At 35.6% G+C, this 24,972-nt stretch overlaps 1 protein-coding gene across 1 annotated transcript in view; it reads right to left on the bottom strand.

Annotated features, from left to right (window-relative positions):
- Positions 1-24,972, bottom strand: part of LOC123684122 (protein O-mannosyl-transferase TMTC1-like) — a 240,015-nt gene that overhangs the window by 14,583 nt on the left and 200,460 nt on the right. Inside the window, exon 8 of the mRNA XM_045623261.1 lies at positions 24,809-24,893. Coding sequence (XP_045479217.1) covers positions 24,809-24,893 — 85 coding nt within the window. The remainder of the gene's footprint in view (positions 1-24,808; positions 24,894-24,972) is intronic.

Below are 24,972 nucleotides of genomic sequence, written 5' to 3'. Positions count from 1 at the left end.
CTTGTTTTATGAGTAGTTGAAACCTACTGAAACGATCATGAGCGATCGTAATAGAATGAAGAAATTAATGCGTTTGAGCCGAGCATTGGAAGACAAACGGCCATAATACAACAAGAGACATGATAAAGTGATTTCACAGCATGACAATGCTCGACTCGATGTTGCGAAAGTGGTCAAGACATACCTAGAAACGTTGAAATGGGGATCATACTCCTTCCGCCATGGATGGAGGAAAGTAGTAGCCAGCTATAGACACTTTATATTTACTTTGAATCATAAATGTGTAACCAGTTTTATACAATGAAGTCTCGAATTTCGGAAAAAATGGCGGAATCAATGTTATAAAGCCTTTTTTTATACCTATGAGCAAATTCGGTTCTACCCTACCTACCACAATATTCCCTTTACAACTCCAGAAACGAATTCGTAGATTTCTTACGAATTCAAAGAATTCTCACAAACAATAAGAGAAACCGAAACAAAATTGAACCTCGAAATTCCCCTAACATAAATTTCCCTGCACCCAGTTCATATTTCACCGTAGGGCCTATCGATTTACATCAACTTATCAAATAAATTGATATTGGCTTCGCATTCATTCCGAGCTCTCTTTTCCTCGACAGCATTCCATTAAATTTTTAGAAACGATAGAAATTTAATCCTGAGGAAGACATAGAAGGGGGCCCACGAAGTGAACGTTTATAGAAAAGTTATTACATCAGGAAAGTTTCCATTAACGACATTCCAGGTTATGCGCCCATTGATGAAGGTTCTGCCGAATATTAATATTGAATCTAGTGGTCTTCGATATTATAATGCTTGAAGAACATTCTGGAAGGTAGGTAGGTGGGGTTGAAGATTGTTCCGAGATAAATATTGACTTCCAGACAAGTTTTCGTATAAAACTGAACAACGTTCATTTTAGCAACGCTGCGCGTCCTCTCGTATTTATACAAGAACTAATGAAGAATGACTGAAATTTGAACGATGCTTCATAATTAACTTCTGGTGTACTTAAGGTTTCTGGGGTTATTTTTTTTTGGAATTATTTTATTACTGAATGAGATACTGAGCAAAGAAATTCAAGCAAGAAAGGCAAACAAACGAGAAGTGTACTTGTTTTCCGTACCCGAAATTGATGAGTTTTTCTCAAAACTCCAGGTACTAACTGATTGATTCTAAGATCATTTGGCTTAAAGAAAACTTTTTTCTGTCGCCAATGGGCGTACCCTTAAAAGAAGTCTTGGGTTTTTTCCATAGTTTCCAAATTTTCTTTTCTCCCGTTTTGAATGTTTCCCATATCGATACTACCCTACAAACTTAGACATAACTAATTATCCAACACCCTTTAACTTATCTTCTTATCGTGTGTGACTGTATTGACACAAAATTGTATTTCCATCGTTTGTTCAGAATTCCATGAATAAAAATAGGCGAACAATTTCGCTTCCGACGTTTTATTCCGAAATTCGAGGCTTAATTGTGAAGAACTGGTTAAACATTTATGATTCAAAGTATTGTCCATCGCTGGCCACAATTTTCTCCCATCTTCCAAGCAGCGTACGAATTCCGCGTTGAAAAAACTGGTCATCTTTCGAAGCGATCCACGAATCGATCCAATTTTTTATTTCTCCATAAGACCGGAAGTGTTTGTCAGCCATTGGTCGAAACAAGTGATAGTCCGAGGAAGCAACGTCTGGAAAATACGGCAGGTGGGGTAGAACTTCCCATTTCAACGTTTCCAATTATGTATTGATCACTTCCGCAACATGAGGTGGAGTATTGTCATGCTGTAAAATTACTTTATCATGTCTCTCGTTGTATTGCGGCCGTTTGTCTTTCAATGCTCGGCTCAAACGCATGACTTGCGTTCGATAACCATCGCCTGTGATTGTTTCAATCCATTTTACAACCCATAATACACTACGCCGAGCTGGTCCCCCCAAATACTGAGCATGAGCTAAGCTTATTGTATGACATCTACGATGTATTGTAAAGAGTGTTTTTTTAGAGCTATAGAACTTTAAATTGCAATAAAACAACGATGGATTATTCGATTGACATGAATTTTATTTATCCGCAGGATAATCTTGTGGCATTATATTCTAAATATGATTTCGGGCATATGACCGCCACGGCTGGCTCGGATGTAGTCCAATCTGGACGTCCAATTTTCGATGACTTTTTCCAACATTTCTGGCCGTATATCGGCAATAACACGGCGAATGTTGTCTTCCAAATGGTCAAGGGTTTGTGACTTATCGGCATAGACCAATGAATTCACATAGCCCCACAGAAAGTAGTCTAGCGGTGTCAAATCACAAGATCTTGGAGGCCAATTCACAGGTCCAAAACGTGAAATTAGGCGGTCACCAAACGTGTCTTTTAATGAATAGATTGTGGCACGACCTGTGTGACATGTTGCGCCGTCTTGTTGGAACCACAGTAATCATGGCTCTATACCGATCATTCTGGCCATCATCGTTTTTGAAGAAGTACGGACCAATGATTCCACTAGGCCATAAAGCGCACGAAACAGTCAGTTTTTCTGGATTAAACGGTGTTTCGACATACACTTGAGGATTAGCTTCACTCGAAATGCGGCAGTTTTGTTTGTTGACGTAGCCATTCAACCAGCAGTGCGCTTTATCGCTAAACAAAATTCGCTTTTGAAAATCGCGATACGTATTCCGCACAGAACCATTATTTGCGAAATAAAATTGCACTATATGCAAGCGTTGTTCAGGCGTGAGTCTATTCACAATGAATTGCCAAACCAAATTGAGAATAAATCACTTGACAGGTGTTGAATCGGTTGCCATCTTGGACAGTAATGCCAACTTAAAGTTATATACCTCGAAAAAAAACACCCTATACACCTAATATATGGTCTCCAAAGCTGCAATATTGTTTATTGATTTTGAAATTGTGTTTGCCTGTAATTAGGAGTTTTGTTCAGTTGGACAATGAAGACTCATTTCTTCTTATAAGCTTAGTCATCTATTCCATTCTCTATTCATTTTATCCGAATATCTCCCGCTCATTCATTATCGTAAAACATCTCTCGGGCATAATTCGGAAAAAAACGACGTACATCTGGCAGGTGCGGAACAATAATTCCATATCAAAACCAGACAGACACCGTTCCACAATACCGGGAAAAGGGAAGTCTGAATTGTAAAAAGCGACCTATTTGCGGCGAATCATTTTCTCCCAAGAATAACGAGCGTCTAAAAGCCGAACTGTGTCGTTGCACCCTTGTAATTGCCGGGAGTGCTGGCTACGAACCCGGAGCTAAGAGTTTTATTGCTAATAATTCCGAACTACACGGCGAAATATCCCGAATATTCTTCCTTGGAATGTCTCGTACGCGAATTCCGACCATCTCGCTCCTTTTCTTTTGTCCGATGTTTTGCGCGTCGGATAGACAACGATCTTATCCCTCTGTACTGGTAATAAGAACGATGGATTATTACGAATTTCTGCGATTGGAACTCTCGAGTTGGCCGGTGGAATGCTGCAGGAAATTGTGCTGGAATTCTTCATTGAACGAAATAACTACAGATATCGTCAATATGCTTCAGAGGGTTATTCGTTAGATCGTTTTGAGAAAAGTTTTCATGGAACTATGTCCGGAATTGCGTCTTGAGAAACGTATAAATTATTAGGTGAACAACATTGCTTTGCAACAGATAGCTGTAGCGATAAGTAATAGTCGCAATAAGGAGATCGTAGATGTCATACAATAAGATTAGGTAATTGTAAAAATAACGCCATCGAAATATTAGTCGATTTCTGTCTGCATCATAAAGTTATTCTCGAGTAAATATGTCAGCTTACGAGCCAAGTTGTCGTCGTTTGCGGGAAGTTTTAATTTTCTGCATATGAAGGACTCTGCGGCTGAGGATCATCGAATGCTCTTAAATACTTATTGTGGGCCGCAGTTAGTGGAAGAACGTGCCGAGAGTGGTTCCAAAGCTCCAAGAAGGGTGATTTTGACGTCGAAGACCAGCATGGCGGTGGAAGAGAGAAGGTTTTCGAGGTTGCATAATTGGAGGCATCACTTGATCAAAACTCGTGTCAAACGCAACAAGAAATGACAGGATCATTGGGAGTGACGCAACAAGCGAATTCAAAATGCCTGGAATGTTGAACGGCGGTTGTTTGCTTGTGAACAACTGAATGCAAGGTAAAGACGGAAAAATTTCTGCATCGCATTGTGACTGGAAAAGAAAAATGGGTTCATTACGATAACCACAGAAAATCATGAGTATATCCTGGACATGCTTCCACGACGACGGCCAAACCGAATATTCACGGTTCAAAGGTCATGCTCAGTATTTAGTGGGACCAGCTCAGCGTAGTGTATTATGAGTTGTTAAAACCGATTGAAACATTTACAGGCGATCGTTACGAACCTGTAGCTAAGAGTTTCATTGCTAATAATTCCGAACTACACGGCGAAATATCCCGAATATTCTTCCTTGGAATGTCTCGTACGCGAATTCCGCCCATCTCGCTCCTTTTCTTTTGTCCGATGTTTTGCGCTTTGGATAGACAACGATCTTATCCCTCTGTACTGGTAATAAGAACGATGGATTATTACGAATTTCTGCGATTGGAACTCTCGAGTTGTGCTGGTGGAATGCTGCAGGAAATTGTGCTGGAATTCTTCATCGAACGAAATAACTACAGATATCGTCGATACGCTTCAAAGGATGATTCGTTAGGTCGTTTTAAGAATAGTTATTTATAATACAAGTGCAGAAGGCATTGATATTCTTCCACGAGTTCAAAATTCAAAAACGAGCCACGAAGTGGCGAGTTTTGGAATGAACGAGTGGTAGAATGAGCCTTCTGTACGAGTATTATACATTATTTTCTCTAATTCATTGCATTTTCATTGAAATTATCGAAATATTTCCATAAATATATTTTAGTGATTTTTGCATTGAAATATGTTGGTTGGCAGAACTGATTTCTTTAAGGCAAATTGATGAATTGACAGATGAAGCCTTGGCGGAAAGTTCGGAGTACCAACATAGAATAATAAAATATAACCATGAAAACTGTACGTTTCTGATATATTCTCGCACGATTTTATTCTACAAGATGTGGAAGAATGAACGGAATAACCACAGAATTAGAGAATAGTTATTTATAAAACAAGTGCAGAAGGCATTGATATTCTTCCACGAGTTCAAAATTCAAAAACGAGCCACGAAGTGGCGAGTTTTGGAATGAACGAGTGGTAGAATGAGCCTTCTGTACGAGTATTATACATTATTTTCTCTAATTCATTGAATTTTAATTGAAATTAATGAAATATTTCCATAAATATCATTTAGTGATTTTTGCATTGAAAAATGTTGGTTGGCAGAACTTATTTCTTCAAGGCAAATTGATGAATTGACAGATAAAGCCGTGGCGGAAAGTTCGGAATACCAACATATAATAATGAAATATAACCATGAAAACTGTGCGTTTCTGATATATTCTCGCACGATTTTGTTCTACAAGATGTGGAAGAATGAACGGAATAACCACAGAATTGGAGAAAAAGTTTTTATGGAACTATGTCCAGAATTGCGTTTCGAGAAACGTATAAATTATTAGGTGAACAACATTGCTTTGCAACAGATTGCTGTAGCGGTAAGTAATAGTCGAAAATAAGAGATCGTAGATGTCATACATCAAGTCAGGTATTTGTGAACATAACGCCATTGAAATATTAGTCGATTTGTGTCTACATCATTGAGTTATTCTCGATTAAACATGCCAGCCTACGAGCCAAATTCTCGTCATTTCCGAGAGCTTTTCATTTTTTGCTTTAATATGGAGAAATCTCCGGCTGGGGCTTATCGAATGTTCTCAAATACTTATGGTGAGGCCGCAATTAGTGGAAGAACGTGCCGAGAGTGGTTTAAACGCTTCAAGAACGGTGATTTTGACGTCAAAGACCAGCAAGGCGGTGGAAGAGAGAAGGTTTTCGAAGATGCAGAATTGGGTGCAGTACTCGATCAAGACTCGTGTCAAAGGCAACAAAAATTGACTGGATCATTAGGAGTGACGCAACAAGTCATTTCAAATCGCCTGAATGTCATGGGAATTATTCATAAACAAGGAAATTGGGTGCCGTACGAGTTGAAGCCGAGAGATCTCGAACGGATGTTGTTTGCTTGTGAACAGCTGCTTGCAAGGCAAAGACGGATAAGATTTCTGCATCGCATTGTGACTGGAGACGAAATGTGGGTTCATTACGATAATCCAAAGACAGAAAATCTTGGGGATATCTCGGTCATGCTTCCACGTCGATGGCCAAATCGAATATTCACGGTTCAAAGAGGATTCTCACTATTTGATGGAACCAACTCAGCGTAGTGTATTATGAGTTGTTAAAACCGACTAAAACAATCACCGACGATCGTTATCGAATGCAATTAATGCGTTTGGGCAGAGAATTGAAAGACAAATGGCTACAATACAACGAGGGACATGTTAAAGTGATTTTACAGTATAACAATGCGCGACCCCATGTTGTGAAAGTGGTCAAGACATACTTGGAAACGTCGAAATGGGAAGTCCTATCTCACCCGTCGTTTTCTCCAGACGTTGCTCCCTCGAACTATCTTTTGTTTCGAGCAATGGCACACGGCCTGGCTGACCAGAAAGCCTTAAGCCATGAGTCTTTATTCAAAATACTGTGTAATATTGTTTGTAGAATGCTCAATTCCTAAGATCGAAGAGGAATCGACAAATCTAGGTTTTCCTGAACACTACGGTCTACAGCAGCAATATTCTCAGTTGTTCTCAAATGGCGCATATGGTTTCGATTCTACACATCACTCACTTGTCCCAACAGCCTAATTTTTTCCAATTAGTTCACTATCTCCGGACGTACAGGTGCTTCACGACGAGCCAAATTGCATTAGTTTTGCGCAGTGACTGCAAAATTTTCAACATTTTTGTAGTGAATTTTTAAATTTAAGAAGCGTTTTTGAGCGTGTATCGTTCCATGTATAGCTATGGCGTAGTTTTCACTTGTCAAATATCAGAAGATGGCAGCATCAAAATTGACAGCTACCCAGGTACCGAGCTATTCAAAAAGAAACCTCTTATTGGAAAACAGTGTAGATTACTCTCGTCAATTCTGTCATATTAAAACGTGAATAAAAACGTGATCACAGCGAGAACTGGTGACGAGATAATTCTGCGAAACTGTCCGAGAGGAAATCATCGAAAGATATTTCCAAGTTGTGAAGCTTTTATTGCGATGAGATCCAATCCCGCAATTTTTTACCTTTCCCGGTGGAATTACCTGACAGTAACTCTACCTTTCGTTGACGACGAATCTTATACCATACCGCTTACCCACAGGAAATAATTTACTCAACCTCTGCGCGCCAGAACTCATTAAAAGTTTCAGCCACAGATCCACATCCCCGATCTTCTTCTTTGTTGAACATGCACCCCACTAATTCTGTCGAGTCAGCCCATCTTTCGCAAGAATATCACGCTAATAAAACAAATTTCTTGTTGTAGGGCAATGTGAGAAAATTTAATTATTGAAAGTTGCCTGGTAAGTTATCCCAATATATCAGAAGTTTTCGGGTTCAACTGTTTGTAGATAACCAATTTTGGCTGGAGTGTTGTACGATGACGCAGCAGCCTTTTGATAGCTCCATTAAATTGCCAAATAGGATTTTATTTGAATTTTGTCTTTTATGGAGATTATTAGTTATCAATTGAAATAAAACGAAATGAATGTCCACAAATAGTTCAATATTAAGTAGAATTGTTTCGTCAACACTGTGGCCTATTCAGGTAAACGTCTACACTTGTGAGGAAAGTTGGACTTTTCAAACATTTGTTGCACGATATACTTCTCATTTATGCTCTTGTTGATTAGTTTTTTTAGTGGAGAAACTAGTATAATAATGTTCTTTTCGATTAAGGCTACCAACAATCTAGAATAGTCCGAGGTTTTGCTATATTTTAGGCTATTTATTATATCTCTCAGTCCAGTCAGACTGTCAAACAATTTCAAGTTGATATAATTTTTTAGGCATTAAGTGCAGGGGATTACAGTTGGTAGAGACTCGAGTATTTTTCTCGGTATTGGGGAAAAAGGTAACTGTAGCTATTTGCAAAAATACTTATTTTCTCTCTTCGCGTTAGTCAATGTTCACATTTTACGCACCGGATTATAAGATTTGAATATGAACCTTCCATTAGCTTCAGTCCCAGCTTTTCTTAATGAGTATCTATATTCCTTGCAGAGTAAACTTCTAGCCCGCTTCATATCGTCGGTTTTGACCTTCAAGAACTTATTTTCAAGGATTTCGAAAAGCTTTCCTTCATGTTTAGCTAAATTTATCTTATAACAAGACATACACTTTCTACTGCTTTCCTATATAAATAAAAATGGTTTTCAAACGAACTTTCGAGTAGCATTCCACGCGCTTCACGTCCTGAAGAATTCCTTCTAACCCAGCGTCAAGCACATAACCTCCTAGAGGCCTAAAACACTTAGCTCTATCTGCATGAATTGGTAGACAAATCAACACCATCGCCTCTTATCTGCAAACGTGCTCTCGTCACGTACCTGTCTCTTATTGCAGATCCTCTCTACCGTATCATCCACCTCTTTTCCCATTCGAATAACATCGGGAAAAGGGCACAAATATCCGAGGAAATCTCTTGTACGTGACAACATAGTAGGTTTTTTATGATAATTGTGTACAAGTTCTGCAGAACCAGAGATGCTCCGCGATAGGAATGAAATCCTTGACACGTTCGTCGAAAAATGATGTCTCGATAAATGGAAGCTGTGTTTCATGGAAATTTTCCACGGTCCAAAATGGTGTCTGGAGTGTTCGGGACAGACTTCGTTAACGCCACAGTCTTCAATAAGACGTTGAGTTATGTCGGGAATCGACTGTGAATGTTCCGTCGAGGTTATGAAGCTATGGTACGTAGCGTCATGTAGCGGCCATATATTTAGTTTATATGGACCGTGACGTAAGACTGCGTTGCTGTCACATTGACAGCATTACTTTTGGACTAGAGGGAACAGTTGGTGAATCCAGAAATCTTAACGCTCCCTGGTGGCTCCATCAAGAACTAACTTAATGAGTATGTATTTTGGACTCATTTATTTTGACAATGGCATGAAATCAGCTGTAGTAAGGAAATATCGTTGCCAGGCTGTCCAAACAATACTTTTACAACAGACAGATGAAATTTTGATATTCCACTATGTGGTTGTAGTTTTGTCGTATATGCTACTGATTTCGAGAAAAAAAAATTAAACAATGCCTTAGTGATCCTCAGAATGATTCGAATAATTTTGAAGATCCAGTTAGCTTGCTGTGATGAGTGGAAATTCATACTGATTAACTGACTCTTGATACTTATTTAGTGCAGCAAAGATAAATAAAGATTCCATAAACAGTTCTTCAGTTTCTGACTTTTCCACTGGAACTTTTCGTGTTCATTTATGTTCTTGTATATTTTAATGGAAATTTGTTATTGTTAAAATTTTTCATCAATATAAAATGGCTATGCCGTCTGACTAAATGAATTAATTAATTAAAAAAAAGTTACCACCCACTAATCTTAGACATGGATAAGGCCTTTGATTATGTTGGACAGTCGGTATTGTTGGAGAAAATGACACGGTATGGTTATGAAATAAAAATCTTGAACTTTGTTAGGTCATAACGGTTGTTTTTTTTCGAGGTATATAACTTTAAGTTGGCATTATTGTTCAAGATGGCGACCGATTCAACAGCTGTCAAGTAATTTATTCTCAATTTGGATTGGCAATTCATCGTGAATAGACTGATGCCTGAACAACGCTTGAAAATAGTGCAATTTTATTTCGAAAATAATGGTTCTGAGCGGAATTCGTATCGCGCACTACGTCCGTAAGCGATGAAGCGCACTTCTGATTGAATGGCTACTTCAACAAACAAAACTGCCGCATTTGGAGTGAAGCTAATCCTCATGTGTATGTCGAAACACCGTTACATCCAGAAAAACTGACTGTTTGGTGCGCTTTATGGGCTGGTGGAATCATTGGTCCGTACTTCTTCAAAAACGATGATGGCCAGAACGTTACAGTCAATGGTGATCGGTATAGAGCAATGATTACTAACTTTTCATTCCTGAATTGAACAACCATGATGTCCAGAAGCTGTGGTTCCAACAAGACGGCGCAACATGTCACACAGCTCGTGCCACAATCGATTTATTGAAAGACACGTTTGGTGACCGCCTTATTTCACGTTTTGGGCCTGTGAATTGGCCTCCAAGAGCTTGTGATTTAACACCGCTAGACTACTTTCTGTGGGGCTATGTAAAGTCATTGGTCTATGCGGATAAGCTACAAACCCTTGACCATTTGGAAGACAACATTCGCCGTGTTATTGCCGATATACGGCCACAAATGTTGGAAAAAATCATCGAAAATTGGACGTCCAGATTGGACTACATCCGAGCCAGCCGTGGCGGTCATATGCCAGAAATCATATTTGAAATGTAATGCCACAAGATTATATTGCGGATAAATGAAATTCATGTCAATCGAATAATTCATCGTTGTTTTATTGCAATTTAAAGTTCTATAGCTTTAAAAAAACACCCTTTACTTCGCCAACACACATCAGCGACTACTCAGTCAAGGTATCTGGTCCCAGTGGCAGTCGTTGAGAGTCTACTCAGATTTCCACTCACCTCAGTGTTAACTACAATGGCCGCAATTTCGAACAACCACTCCAACAACTCCCTGCCAGCAACTCCTCATAATCTTGGAGTGCGAAATTTAACATCGCCCAACTTGGATGTCATTTTCTGATCCTCGTCGAAGTCTTATCTCCCAAGTGGCGGTAATAATGGCCAGTTGAACAGAAAGCTAATTCGGTAAAAACCTCTTGACCTTCTCCATCCTTAACTATGGCAAGTTCCGGAACACTACCTGGGGGTTATGTTCGATTGGGGTTGAACGGTCCCGTGTTGCGGTTTCAAACTATGTTAGGGGCGGTTTGTAGAGCGGAAAGCTCCATAACTACATCCAAGATAGGACGGGTATAAGGTAGGACAGTGGCGGGATCTGTCGGATAAAGATTGAAAGAGATCATACGTAACCCTATGATTTGAGAATGGTCTGCGACGAGGGAATGGCGTAGTGGGGCACAAAGTACCTATTTGTTTTCTTTTTGTACACTCTATGTTTCATTTCGACATCAGTATGTATATTTTCAATTTCGAGCCGAAAATTATCTCAATCGATTAGGTTGGGAGTTTTTCAAAAGCTTCGGCATTTTAAATAATAATGCATTCTTTATAGGTTGATGGAGATTTCCATGTGGTTTATTTTTTTCAATTTGATTTGCAGCAAATGTCTACCACTGCTACGAGTTACATCATCAGTTAGATCATCGATCATTTCAATTTTTTTCTACTTTTTCCAATGAATTTTACCGTATGGCTTGAATATGGAATATGAATATTGGCTTCCTATACTTGATTAGTTGCTTGTTTGTCGACATGAACCTCAGAGTAATGAACATAGATAGAGGTAGCATATGTCATTTTTAGTAATCTAAGTATATATAAAACCGCTTGCACATATACGTCAAACTTTAAACGTAAAATCACAGCCCAAACGGGACCATCTAGAGCAAAAATGACAAGAATAAGACCCCCCTCAAAATCGTCTGGAGATCCCGGGAAAAATCCCAAACCTTCGATTCTCCCCGCGGTTTTCGAGTATACGGGGTGTTTCGGATCATTTTGACATTTCAAGTCCCATATTTCTGTGGTATTTGTGGACAATTTGGCTGTCAGTGTCATGTTAATAATAAATATAAATATTCCATTTCGATATATGAAAGTTCTTGAAAAAGTTTGCAGTTTCCAAAATTGTTATTCAATATTTAAATAAATGCCGACAGATAAAATGCAAAGTCTTCGGCGAATCGAAAATTCGATAGATATTTGTCAAAATTTGGAAATGAACATTGATATCATCGAATGCATTTTCAGTTCAGGTTCGTTTGAAGGGTTTGTATAATTATTGATTCCATTGGATGAATGTTACTTTATTTCAGGAATTTTTCGTTTATTTTCCACAAACTATAAAACAACATTTTCTTTCGTGAGAATTTGAATCTATTGCGACAGAAGATGGAACTACAAAAGAGAACAGAAGCTTCATCTGATCATGTATTAAACAGATAGAAAAACTCCTTATAGATAATTCACAATTGGCTTTATTACTGGAAAAAGAGCCAAGTTAGTCAGATGACATTCAAAAATTTCCATGTGTTTTTTGAATATCTAAAATATACACTTTTACGACTGAAGAGTGCAAAAATATAAGTGACCTATCAGTTTTTGAAGAATTTGAGTGCAGTGCTGTTGAATTTATAATGAAGAAATCAAATCGTTGTGAAATCTTTCATACGAATAATTTCAACCATATATACCCTGTTATATTATAATAAAATTATTTGTCGTTCAACTGAAACCTTGGAAATTAAGAGACTCTCAAACTTATAACCCGATTTCTCAAAAAGGTTCTACCTAGATATTAAATTTGCTCATGAGGTAACATAAGCTATGGGTATTCGAAAGGCAAGTCTATTCATTCTGTCTCTTTTCAGGTTGTTCATTTATAGCTATACTATATACATATATAAAATCAGTTCGAATTTTTCACTGAACTACTAGTCAAAATGTTACAACAGAAATAAAATTTGAAGGATCATTCAGTATATGAAGAATTTTGACATGGCAGTTACTTTCGAAATTGGTATAAATTTTCCAGCAATTCAATGTAGGTATAAAATACTTTAAAAGGTAACTATTTATTAATACTGCCATGTCATGAATGAATGATTAAACTTTTATAAAAATGTATATACCTATTATTACAACTCTCTTTTGTTGAATCAAATTTCAATTAAGTTCTCAAAGGAGTTTTCATATGTTTACAATTAGACATGTTGAATTATTGCAATACATATTTGAAGAATATAAACAATTACTATACTACCTTTTTCATAATTTCTAGTGATATTCATCCCTAAACATTTTTAGCTTTCCCTAAATTCTTTATGATAAAATTATCACTTAAATTTTCTATCAGATATATTCATTCAGAATTAACATTTGTTAAAACAAAAAAGTCATCCAAGTACAATGCAACAACAGTTAGCAAGTTATTTTTTGATTTTATGTAAATACAATGCTCAATTGTTGATCTTTTTCAACTAATATCTGTCAAAATTTCATTTACTATATATATTGCCCTGTTCAATTTACTTCTGAGTAAAACCCAGAGCTACAAGCTTGCTCAATAACGTAACGAACCATCACGATTAAGCTTGAATTCAGCTGTCCTCCACTGAATCAGAATTATCTAGTGAAATTTCTATATCATCTCTTATCTATGATAACTACATTTCACTGTAGGTCTTTTCATAGATCTAATCGAATGATTATGTAAATTCAATATTTGTCAAAACTGAAAATAAACATTGAATGCAGTTTCTTTTTCAGGTAGTATTTCTATTGACTGATAATAACTCTCACATTTTGATTATGCATTTTTCCCAAACTTTTTAAAAAAGAAAGAAATTGCCATTTCTAGAGAAATGAGAATTTGAAATTTCAAAATGTCTAATTACTACTTTAAATATATGCACCCTATATAATTGTTGATCAAATATTGTGTATTTCTTTACAAATTAGTTAATAATTTGAAGCTTTAATCTCAATTTTCAGACTTGAATTGGTCCAACATCTTTAGATACTTCTAATTGATATTCGACAAATAAATATCCTGTATAATTATCCATCCAAACGAAAATAATCCATCTTCTGAAAAGAAAAACAATGTTTACTATATAGAATTAATTTTAATAATGATTCAAAAGTGATGAAATTTTGCAGACTTACTTATTTTGGGTCTTAGATCACAAATCCGCTGTCATAAATTCCTCAATCCAGCTAGTTTTTTTTTTTTAATTGTGAAATTGGCTTAATGAAGGTGAGGTTATCCACATTAATAGCTAGTTTTCTTGTATTTTATTAACTGATTCTCGTTAGAAATGATTAATTAATCACAATTCAAGCTTTCCCTGAAATAAAAATGCCTTTTTTTCGTCAAAATCGATGGTTTTATCGATTGTTTATATATGGCGGCGGCCATCATGTTTAATACGTAACGTGTGTCAGATGCATAGACCTAATATTAGGTCTAATAATCTGCAACGTTGCCTGTATGCCAGATCTTCTTGATGGGATCGGTTTTTTACTTGGTGGAAATTCATATTAATAGATTCTTTGAGATCATGACGTATTATAAAACTGTATGGAAACTCATAATTTTCGCACAGCTATTCGAGCAGAAAATTCGGCAAGTTTATTTCCGTGATGAATAAATGGTAGTTCGTATGGTGTTATTTCGGTTTTTTCGATATTGGCATCGGATTCAGTTTAGTCCTCCTGAACATATACAGGGACATTGATGTTGACGACGAAGCTGTGATTACAATGTTTTCAAGGGTTCACAGACCAAATTAGATTTTGTGTTATACTTGCCAATTGTCTTCTTTTTTTTCTTATGAAACAATAGATTTACTATTTTTTTTTTAATTTCTACCTGAATGGCTAAAATCGTGATAAGTAAATAAATATATTATAATATAACAAATACATAAGCGCACAAATTTTTTTACCGAAATTTGAGGCTTTATTGTAAAACACTGGTTATACATTTATGATTCGAAATATTGCCCATCGCTGATCACTATACTTTCTCACATCTTTCGGGCAGCGTACGAATTGAAAAAACTGGTCATCTTTTGAAGCGATCCACGAATCGATCCAAGTTTTTAATTCTTCATAAGATAGGTCAGCTGGTCAGCCAGGCTGTGTGCTATTGATCGAAACAAGTGATAGTCCGAGGGAGCAACGTCTGGAGAATACGTCGGGTGAGGTAGGAATTCCCATTTCAACTTTTTCAAGTATATCTTGACTTTCGCAACATGGAGTCGAGCATTGTCATGCAGTAAAACCAATTCATCTACTCTCTTGTCGTATTGCGGCGGTTTTTCTCTCAATTGATTGCGTTCAATAACGATCGCCTGTGATCGTTTCAGTCGGTTTTAACAACTCATAATACACTACGCCGAGCTGGTCCCACCAAATACTGAGCATGACCTTAGAACCGAGAATATTCGGTTTAGCCGTCGACGTGGAAGCATGGCCGGGATATCCACATGATTTTATGTGCTTGGGATTATCGTAATGAACCCGTTTTTCGTCTCCAGTCCCAATCCGATGCAGAAATTCCTTCCGTCTTTGCCTCGAAAGCAGCTGTTCACAAACAAACAAACTCCGTTCAAACACCTCCCGGCTTCAACTCGTACGACACCCACTTTTCTTGTTTCTGAATCATTCCTATGACTTTCAGGCGTTTTGAAATGGCTTGTAGTCCTAATGATCCTGTCAACTATTGTTGCGTTTGAAATGAGTCTTGATCAAGTATTGCCTCCAATTCTGCATCTTCAAAAACCTTCTCTCTTCCACCGCGATGCTGGTCTTCGACATCAAAATCACCATTCTTGAAGCGTTGAAACCACTCTCGGCACGTTCTTTCACTAATAGCGGCCTCACCATAGGTATTTGAGAGCATTCGATGAGCCTCAGCCGCAGATTTATTCATATTTCAGTAGAAAATTAAAACCTCCCTCAAATGACGAGAATTTGGCTCGTAAGCTGACATGGTTAATCGTGAATAACTTTATGATGCAGACACAAATCGACTAACATGTCGATGGTGTTATGTTCACAAATAACTAAACTTATTGTATGACATCTACGATATATTCATTTCGACTACCACTTACCGTTACAGCCAGCTATTGCAAAACGGCAGGACCAAAGTTGTACGCCTAAATCTAAAATTTCGGAATATGAAATTGTTCAGCTAAAATATTTTCGAAGTTCAGGCGCTTCCGGTTATATAAGAATTAAAAAATTTTTTTTGAAAACAAACTTTTTTTTCATTTTATATGTCTCAGATATTATCGAGATTTCCATTCTCAATTACTCTTTGCTAAAATTATTGTGTTAGTCCTTCTTCCTTAGTTCCTTTTCAAAATATCAAGGAAAAACCGTAAAAAAGAGAGAATTTCCTTAGTCACAATTACCTGAATTATTTTTATTGTGAATATCCTATGCCTATTTCAATTCACTTTCTCAAACTAAAATGATGTTGGAACATCGTGCATATCTTGAATTTGAGAAATATCATCACAGGGTGTTTCAAATATTGTGCCAAAAATTGTGAACAAACTTTGATCATAACTTTCGATTTTCAAATTAGAACCCTATTTTTTTTGTGATTTCGCTGGATTCTACGGTAAAAAATAAGGGTAGTGTCCAAACATAATTATGCTCTCAAATTCAATAATTCAAGATTTTATGAATTTATGTTATACGTAGGGTCAATTTTATTCGATCTGTTTCCAGAAAGACTAGCAATAATACTCTATGACCATAGAAATTCAAATATCTAATTACTTTACATGTGACAGGTATTTTCATTATCAAAGCTTCACTAATTTGATTTCACGAATTGAATTTCCGATATTCAAATGACAAAATTCTGGATATACTTTTCTCTAATTAAGTGGCAAATCAGTTCTTTCCGGCACATTTTGTGGAACAAAATAGACTGGAACGGATTTATCTATTATTTGTCAAATTTGTGATACAGAAAACTGTTCTGCCAACCAACATTTTTCAATGCAAAAATCACTAATAGATATTTATGGAAATTTCCGTCAATTTCAATAAAAAGGCAGTGAATTCGGGAACATAATGTTTAAAACTCGTACAGAAGGCTCATTCTACCACTCGGTCATTTTGAACTCTTGGAAGAATATAAATAAGTTCTGCACTTGTATTATAAATATCTAATTCCATATTCACGATGAATGCAATAGAATTATTGGTAGAACTCATCAAATTTTAAATCAGAAATTTCCTCATCTTCTTGAAAGGATGTTGCATACTTCATGAATATCCATTATACTGGATGGAGTACCTACCTAGAAGAAAAAAACCTCTACCTACCAAATGAAATAAAATCATGCAGGACTCCTGTGTGCCAATTCTATTCATATGAAAAAGCGGTAGAATACATTTTATGAATTCAGGAAAAAATCAGCGTGGTGATGAAAATGGAGTAACAGAAAGTTTGAAACATCCTTCCGAATTATCTTCTCGTCAATTGGTGGTAAATGTGGATATTTCTGATTGAATGCTCGACAAGTTCTCGAAACAATTCTAGTGCATTCACCGTAGATATGGAATAGATCCAGAATTTCATTATTTGAATAACGGGGATTCATATCGACAAATTATAATCTACTAGATTCAATAATGAGTACACCTGTCACTTTGAAATAATTGAATATTTGAAACGCACTCTAGAAACAGATTGAATGAAATTGACCCTACGTATAACATAAATTCATAAAATCTCGAATAACTCTTGAATTATTGAATTTGAGAGCACAATCATGTTTGAACACTACCCTTATTTTTTACCGTAGAATTCAACGAAATCACAAAAAAATAGGGTTCAGATTTGAAAATCGAAAGTTATGAACAAATTTTGTTCACAATTTTTGGCACAATATTTGAAACACCTTGTGATGATATTTTTCAAATTCAAGATATGCACGATATTCCAACATCATTCTAGTTTGTGAAAGTGAATTGAGTATACGCATAGGATATTCACAGTGAAAATAATTCACGTGATACTGACTATGGAAATTCTCTCTTTTTTAAGGTTTTTTCTTAATATTTCGAAAACTATGAGAACTAACGCAATAATTTTAGCAGAAAGTAATTGAGAATGGAAATCTTGATAATATCTGAGACATAAAATGAAAAAAAATGTTTTTTTCGAAGAATTTTTTTTTATTCTTGTATAACCGGAAGTGCCAGAACTTCTAAAATATTTTAGCTGAATAGGGCATCATGAACAATGTCATATTCTGAATTTTCAGATTTCAAATCGGCCCCGTTCTCCAGAAACGTCTAATAGGCCTTCGAACATGAAACAACCTCTATAAATATTCATATAAATATCTAAATATAAATATTTTTGAGAGGTTAAGCTTGATATCGGTGTAATCTGGGATTTGGTACCATAGAAAAACTCGAAACCCTTAACGGCGAACCCCCTCAAAATTTAAGGCTAGGACCGCCCTTGATTTGTCGTCATGGAAAGTTATTTGCATCAAATATTTTCATGTGAGCAAGGGCGAAACGGTATGTTCTAGGAAAGAAGTCATATAGAATTCTACCCTAGAATCAGCATAGTATACCGAGTGAATCGTCTAAAATCAGCTTACGATACAAGGTTTCCAAAAAAAAACTTTTATTTTCTAGAGGGATACCCAGTGAAGGATCTACCGGCATAGTGACGGGGTCCAAGGGGCGGAGCCCCTTCGGCGAGCAGAGCGAGTCAAATGTCCTAAACATGAACTATCAAATTTCACATGAAGCGCGCGGAAATGAAAACATATCAGTGATACGATATTTCACTCAATTCGCGAGTTTCTCCACAAATAACGCACTTCTTATGTCCCGTAGTGAATCAACGTTTCATATTAACTCAAAATCTATTGGAATAAATTGCTCAGAAATCCAGAAAACAAACTTCAAGCGCGCCTAACGACGTGAAACAACCGATGACACTAGGACAACAAAAGGTGCTAAACCTTGGATTTCAGCAGGTAGATACAGAAAATAATGAATATTTTGCTCATTGTATATCGGATTCCAAATATTCAAATGTTTAATTTAATCGGAAATCCCTCAAATAATTATATTCCATTCAATAAAATATACATTCATAAAGATATAGTAAAATTGTGGATTTGAAAATATATCACAATCCGACAACATAATCTAACCATGTTGGGGACATGTAAAAATTGCATATACTCCTTCTATCTATGTTTATGGGTTGGACTCGATGAAGTGATGAGAGTTTTTTAAGAGCTTGAGCATTTTAAATAATATAGAATTCTTCATAAGTTGGTGGAGAATTTCATGCTATTCATTTCTTTAATTTGATTTGCGATATATGTCTATCACGGCTACCAAATTCCATTCGATCTGTTCTATTTTTCTCTACTTTTTCCTTCTTTTTAAATTTTTCAATTGATCTGGCCGTATGGCTCGAATTGAAAGTTGGCTTCCAATGCTTCAAAAGTTGCTGGTTTGTCGGCATCAACCAATATCTTGTCATAGTTTCATAAAAAGTAATATAGAGCCGTTAAGCCTTACGAACGAGGTGATCAGATAACCACTTCTAGAAAAAAAATTGTCAACAAATTCATTTTACAAAAAATTGATGTTCAAGCTCGATGTATGGCATGTTGCATCGATTTGTTGGAACCAAATGTAGTCGCTGATTGATTTTTGGTAACAACAAGTCAGTCAGCATATCTTTAGCTTGCTCGTCATTCATCTCAACCACATTTCCTTCCTAATTTCGAAAAATAAATAAGGACCGATGATGCTGCCACTGTAACGTTGTCGAGCGAGATTTCTTCAGGTTTTTAAATGATATTCACATATGACTGATGAGGCAGTTTTATATTTATTGTTTCTATCTTCTTTATGTCTCTACATTGAATGAATCGTATTAAACATATTTGCAGGTACCATATCGATGCGTTGTTGCCAGATTTGATATAATTCTTAATAACTAACTATTTACAATGTTGACTATGTTACATCTTTCCCCTTAAGCTGAAGTCATATCTTAATTATTTTTTTTTTCTATTTTTTTTTTATTTTTTTTTTTTTACAATATAATTATGTCATTCTATTCAACCTAATCTATAACTAACATTATACCTAACTATCTAATTCTAGTCTACCTAAACTTACTTAGTTCATCTAATAATAAAAAAAATTCATTATGTGAGTACATATTAATAAAGAAATACTATTCTTTATAGTTGATTTTTTTTCTCTCTCTCAAGTTATAATCATGCTTATTCTTATACATATTCAGACTGAATCTAGCTCTATTAATATCTACAAGGTTTTCAGGATCTGTGATTATCCATGTACCTTCATTTGTTTTATCATTATGAAATTTGAAATAACTATTAATAAGCAAAATGATATGTTGTCTAGTTCTTCTGAAAATTTTATTCTCAATATCTATGACATGATAAGATCGTGGTTCCTCACATAAATTAACAATCTTTCCTTCTTTCCAAACATTTTTATATTTAAACAACACCCTATCACCTATTTTTCCTTCTTTCCAAACATTTTTATATTTAAACAACACCCTATCACCTATTTTTCCTTCTGCCAAGTTTTTTACATGTCTATTATAATAATTTTTCTGTTTCAACCTTCTATTTTCAAATTTCTCACGAATAAATTTCTTATTTATCGCTATAGGCTGAAGCAAGTGATCCATTACAGGTATGTCATCTTTCAGACGACGACTGAGTAATAATTGAGCAGGTGATAGACCAAAATCATGTCTATCTATTAAATTGCATTTCATACTAGTTTCTAACCCTAAAATTGGTTTACCCTGCTCTTCTACAATTAAAAATTTCAAATTGTATACCTTATTCCTTATATTACAGTTAATATGTATGGATCCTCTTACATCCAGCTTGCTTCCACCGTAAGCAACTAAATTCACTTTCTGATTTTTGTTTATTTGTAGCCCTGAACCACTTTTCTTGCTCTTTATCAGACTTTGAAAAACATTGGCAGGCAGAATATTACATTGAGCTCCAGTGTCGACCTTAAAACACACAATTTTATCATTAATCTTAACATTTTCAGTTATTTCATTTATAATGTTTAATTCAGAAATATTTTCAACTATGTCACTTTCTGTCTCTACTATATTTACAGTTTCAAGCGAAAAATTATCACCAGAATCGGAATCTATGAATTCTTCATTTATTTCATTAACCTCTCTTTTCTTGGATTTAAGGAACTTCTTTTTTATACAACAAGTTTCAAAGTGATTCATTTTCTTGCAAAACCTACATATTTTACCATATGCTGGACATTTATTTTTTTCATGATTCAAATTGCATCTTTTACAAATGAAATGGACCTGATTCTTTTTATTAAAATTTGAGTTACTTATCTTATTCCGCTCAAAGTTTCCTCGATTTTTCCGTGAATATTCCTGGATTGCATCCATTGCCGTTTTCATTCCTTTATTGCCCATTTCCGTTGTCTGCTTGCGACTTGTCTCGAAAATTCGGCAAATTTCTTCTGCTTTTGCCATGGTCAAATCTTCAATTTGTAGTAATTTTTCCCGAAGGTGGTTGTCACAAATCCCCATTATCAGCTTGTCTCTCACCATTTCCATGTCCTTTTCATATTCGCACGTTGCTACCTTGGTTTTCAATTCTAATATATATTGCGTCAACGATTGTCCCTCTTTTTGATTCCAGCTTAAGAATTTGTATCTCTCGTAAATCAAATTCTTTTTAGGTTCACAATATTTCTTGAATTTGTCTATAACACCTGCTAATTTCGCTGAACTTCTTAGCTTGAATGTATTATAGATTTCAATACCCTCGTCTCCAATTAAATGCAAAAGTATCGCAACGTTTATACTTTCATCCTCTTCTTTGTCTTTTCCTGATGCTTTCATGTACAGGTTAAATTTTTGTATCCACGTGGACCAATTCTTTGAAATGTTTCCAGAAAAATCCATTGTAGTTGGAGTTCTCAAACCCTCCATTTTCAAAATGAATTATTTCTTGAATACGTTTTATGAATTTATCGTGTTTTACACCTGACACCATGTAACGTTGTCGAGCGAGATTTCTTCAGGTTTTTAAATGATATTCACATATGACTGATAAGGCAGTTTTATATTTATTGTTTCTATCTTCTTTATGTCTCTACATTGAATGAATCGTATTAAACATATTTGCAGGTACCATATCGATGCGTTGTTGCCAGATTTGATATAATTCTTAATAACTAACTATTTACAATGTTGACTATGTTATGTAAGTTAGTGTGAACCACACTAACTTGTGATATTCCAGTAATTATTAACCAAGCATCACGTAATCTCTTCTAAAGAACCCCAAAGATGAACTCAGAGCGGCAAGTATGATAAATTCATGAAATAGTGGAGTGAAAAAGAGTTGAGTGGATTCTTGGAAACTTGGGCACGCTTCTAAATAATTAAAACCGCCTACTTAAATTATTTAAGAAGAAATCATATGACTATTTCAAGCGGTTTAAGAGATTAATGCTAAGAGCATTAACAAACTTCTTTTCATATTATTGATACAACACACTCGTTGGCAAAATAAGTGAACGTACCAAAAGAAAGTTTAACTAATAATATTCATGACATGTAAATCAAGCAATGTTTTCTGTTAATAATAATAATAATAAAGTTTATTCGAGAATTTCAACAAATAAACATAGTTTATCACAGAGGTAATATATACTGACAGAGTATATTAACCTGTACGTGATAGATACGTATTGTAGACGATGATGATTTTGTAGATGGAAATCATCAATATAGTTCTCAAATAGTTGCCAATTAGTGAGGATGGGTAATATCTGAAATAACCCAAGATAACAGTGTAATTTCACCGAGAATTTTACAGAATCGATACACTTGGCAGTGTTCCAAGTATTCAGCGTAATGATTGAGCACAAATTCTATTTAGGCGATTATATGATTTGAAAGAATGCCGAAAATGTTACTATATTGAAAAATAGTACTTTCATAGTCAATTGACGAAAACAGAAACGCAAAGAAATGATATACAAACTTGTGGCAATGAATATTTGTTGTTGTTGAGTCACCAATATGAGGAATAGGTATCAACATCTATTTTTATTTTATTACAAATTTATACTCATGAATATTCCTTCATTTGTCACAAAGATTTAGATGATTTCGAGTGATGTTATTTAATGTGACCTTCATTCATTTCATAGTGCCAAAAATGTTGAGCACTATACACTGAGCTCACTGTGTGTTTTTTATGTTCAAAGTCCAGATACCAAAAATGATACATATTTGTTGTGAGTGCAATAAGCTCTGAGAATAGACCCCATAATAATGGTATGATCAAAATCGAAACAACAATATTATTCAATAAACTGGATTCAATTTGAAGCACCACTATACTAAATTTGAAGTACCTATAAAGCTTTTTTAGTTTTTGTTCGAGATAACATGAGAAAATTCGTCATCCATAGCCTGACAATCATGACAGATGATACCAATAAACTCTTATGAATTGGAAACGATTAAATATATTTTTTTTAAATGGAATAATACTTTTCTTTGTGTTTTATTTTATCAACTATTATAAAAAATAAGAAAAAAAAAAGTAAACTCCGCCGAAAAAAAAATTGATTTTCTGAATCTGGCGCCGCTCGATACCGAGCATAAAGAATAGGCTGAGAGAGTGGGAGAGAGAATCTGTTGATTAAATACAGTGTAGGCCAACGATGAGGTGGACGAAAAAACTGAAAACCCTCGTGGGGCAGATGTATCATAAAAAGTTCCAAATTGGAGCTGAAAGTAATTAAAACTTTCAACTTCTACGTGTATAGCGGCGGGTTCGAGAATATGTTGACTTCGTTAGGACATGTCGCAATTATCGAATATGTTCTGAGTGCTCTCCAGGTAGAATGGCGAAGGGAGATAGACATAAACATAATCCCGAAAATAAGATACATTCGTCCTTATCCGACTACTCTTTGCGGATGGTTGTTCCGCGCTCAACACTGTACGAATAACTGAATTAGCAATGGCACTGGTTTTGTAGTTTGAAGCTCTGCGCTGATGATAGAATGAAAATACATACACATACAGTAGGGCATTGAGTAACCTAGATTACGAGTCGTTATTATCTGAGTTCTGGGTTTGGGGATTCATCAAGCCAAGTAGCTTGACATTTTAACCGACTACTTGACTTGAAAATCGAGCTCGTGGAAAATTACATACTTAAGCTTGTCTTGACTTGTTTCTAGATATTTATTGCTTGATTTGATATGAAGCTACTTGATATTACTTGAGCTTGATATGCACGCGTTGCACGGCTTATATTTCAGCAATCTCGTGCGCGCTTAGACTAAATGAGTGGGTTCCTCGAGCGCCGAGAGACTGAAGCATTCGCCATTCTGACTTCATTAGTAGTTTTCCCACATTTCTATGAAATCTATTAGTGGAATTTGGTATTATAGTTTCAGGAATATCTTTCCAAACTTGGCCAAAATGGCCAAGGATTTTTCATCAATACCAGCATCTTCAGCTCTATTGAAAGACAATTTTCCAGAGCTGCTCTCACAGTTACAAAAATCCGTAATAAGTTAGGCGACAAATCTTTAAGATGCCTCATGTTGGAAACCTCAAGAAATAGCTTACTGACTAATTCCCGAATTTTTTATGAATGATATGATTCTCATATATGGTGAAAAAAGATAGGCCTTGAATAGAAACCTTGCCAACACCTAAGGTGACCTACAGAGGGTATACTCTATATTCATGACAATGATTTATTGAAGAGATGAAATGCTCAAAAATCATTGAAATCCAACATAATAAAGTCAATTCAATGATACATCCAAGACAATCTGTTACTCGTAAGCAATTAATAAAAACTCCTCATCATATTCAGTTTGAATTTTCATACGATAATTATAGTATTTTGATAAGTTTCTCACTTACCATAGTAATGATATACACTAGGATCCCCAGGAGCGAGTTTCTGAGCCCTTCTAAACCATTGTTCTGCTTCACTGAGACGACTGACCTGAAAGGCAATTATTTGAATATAGAAATTCAAAAAATGTGACAGGGATATTTATGAAATTAGGTACAAAAATCCATCT

The sequence above is a fragment of the Harmonia axyridis genome, chromosome 7, assembly GCF_914767665.1.
Source record: "Harmonia axyridis chromosome 7, icHarAxyr1.1, whole genome shotgun sequence".
Taxonomy (NCBI): Eukaryota; Metazoa; Arthropoda; class Insecta; order Coleoptera; family Coccinellidae; genus Harmonia; species Harmonia axyridis.
This window is presented reverse-complemented; position numbering and strand designations above follow the sequence as displayed.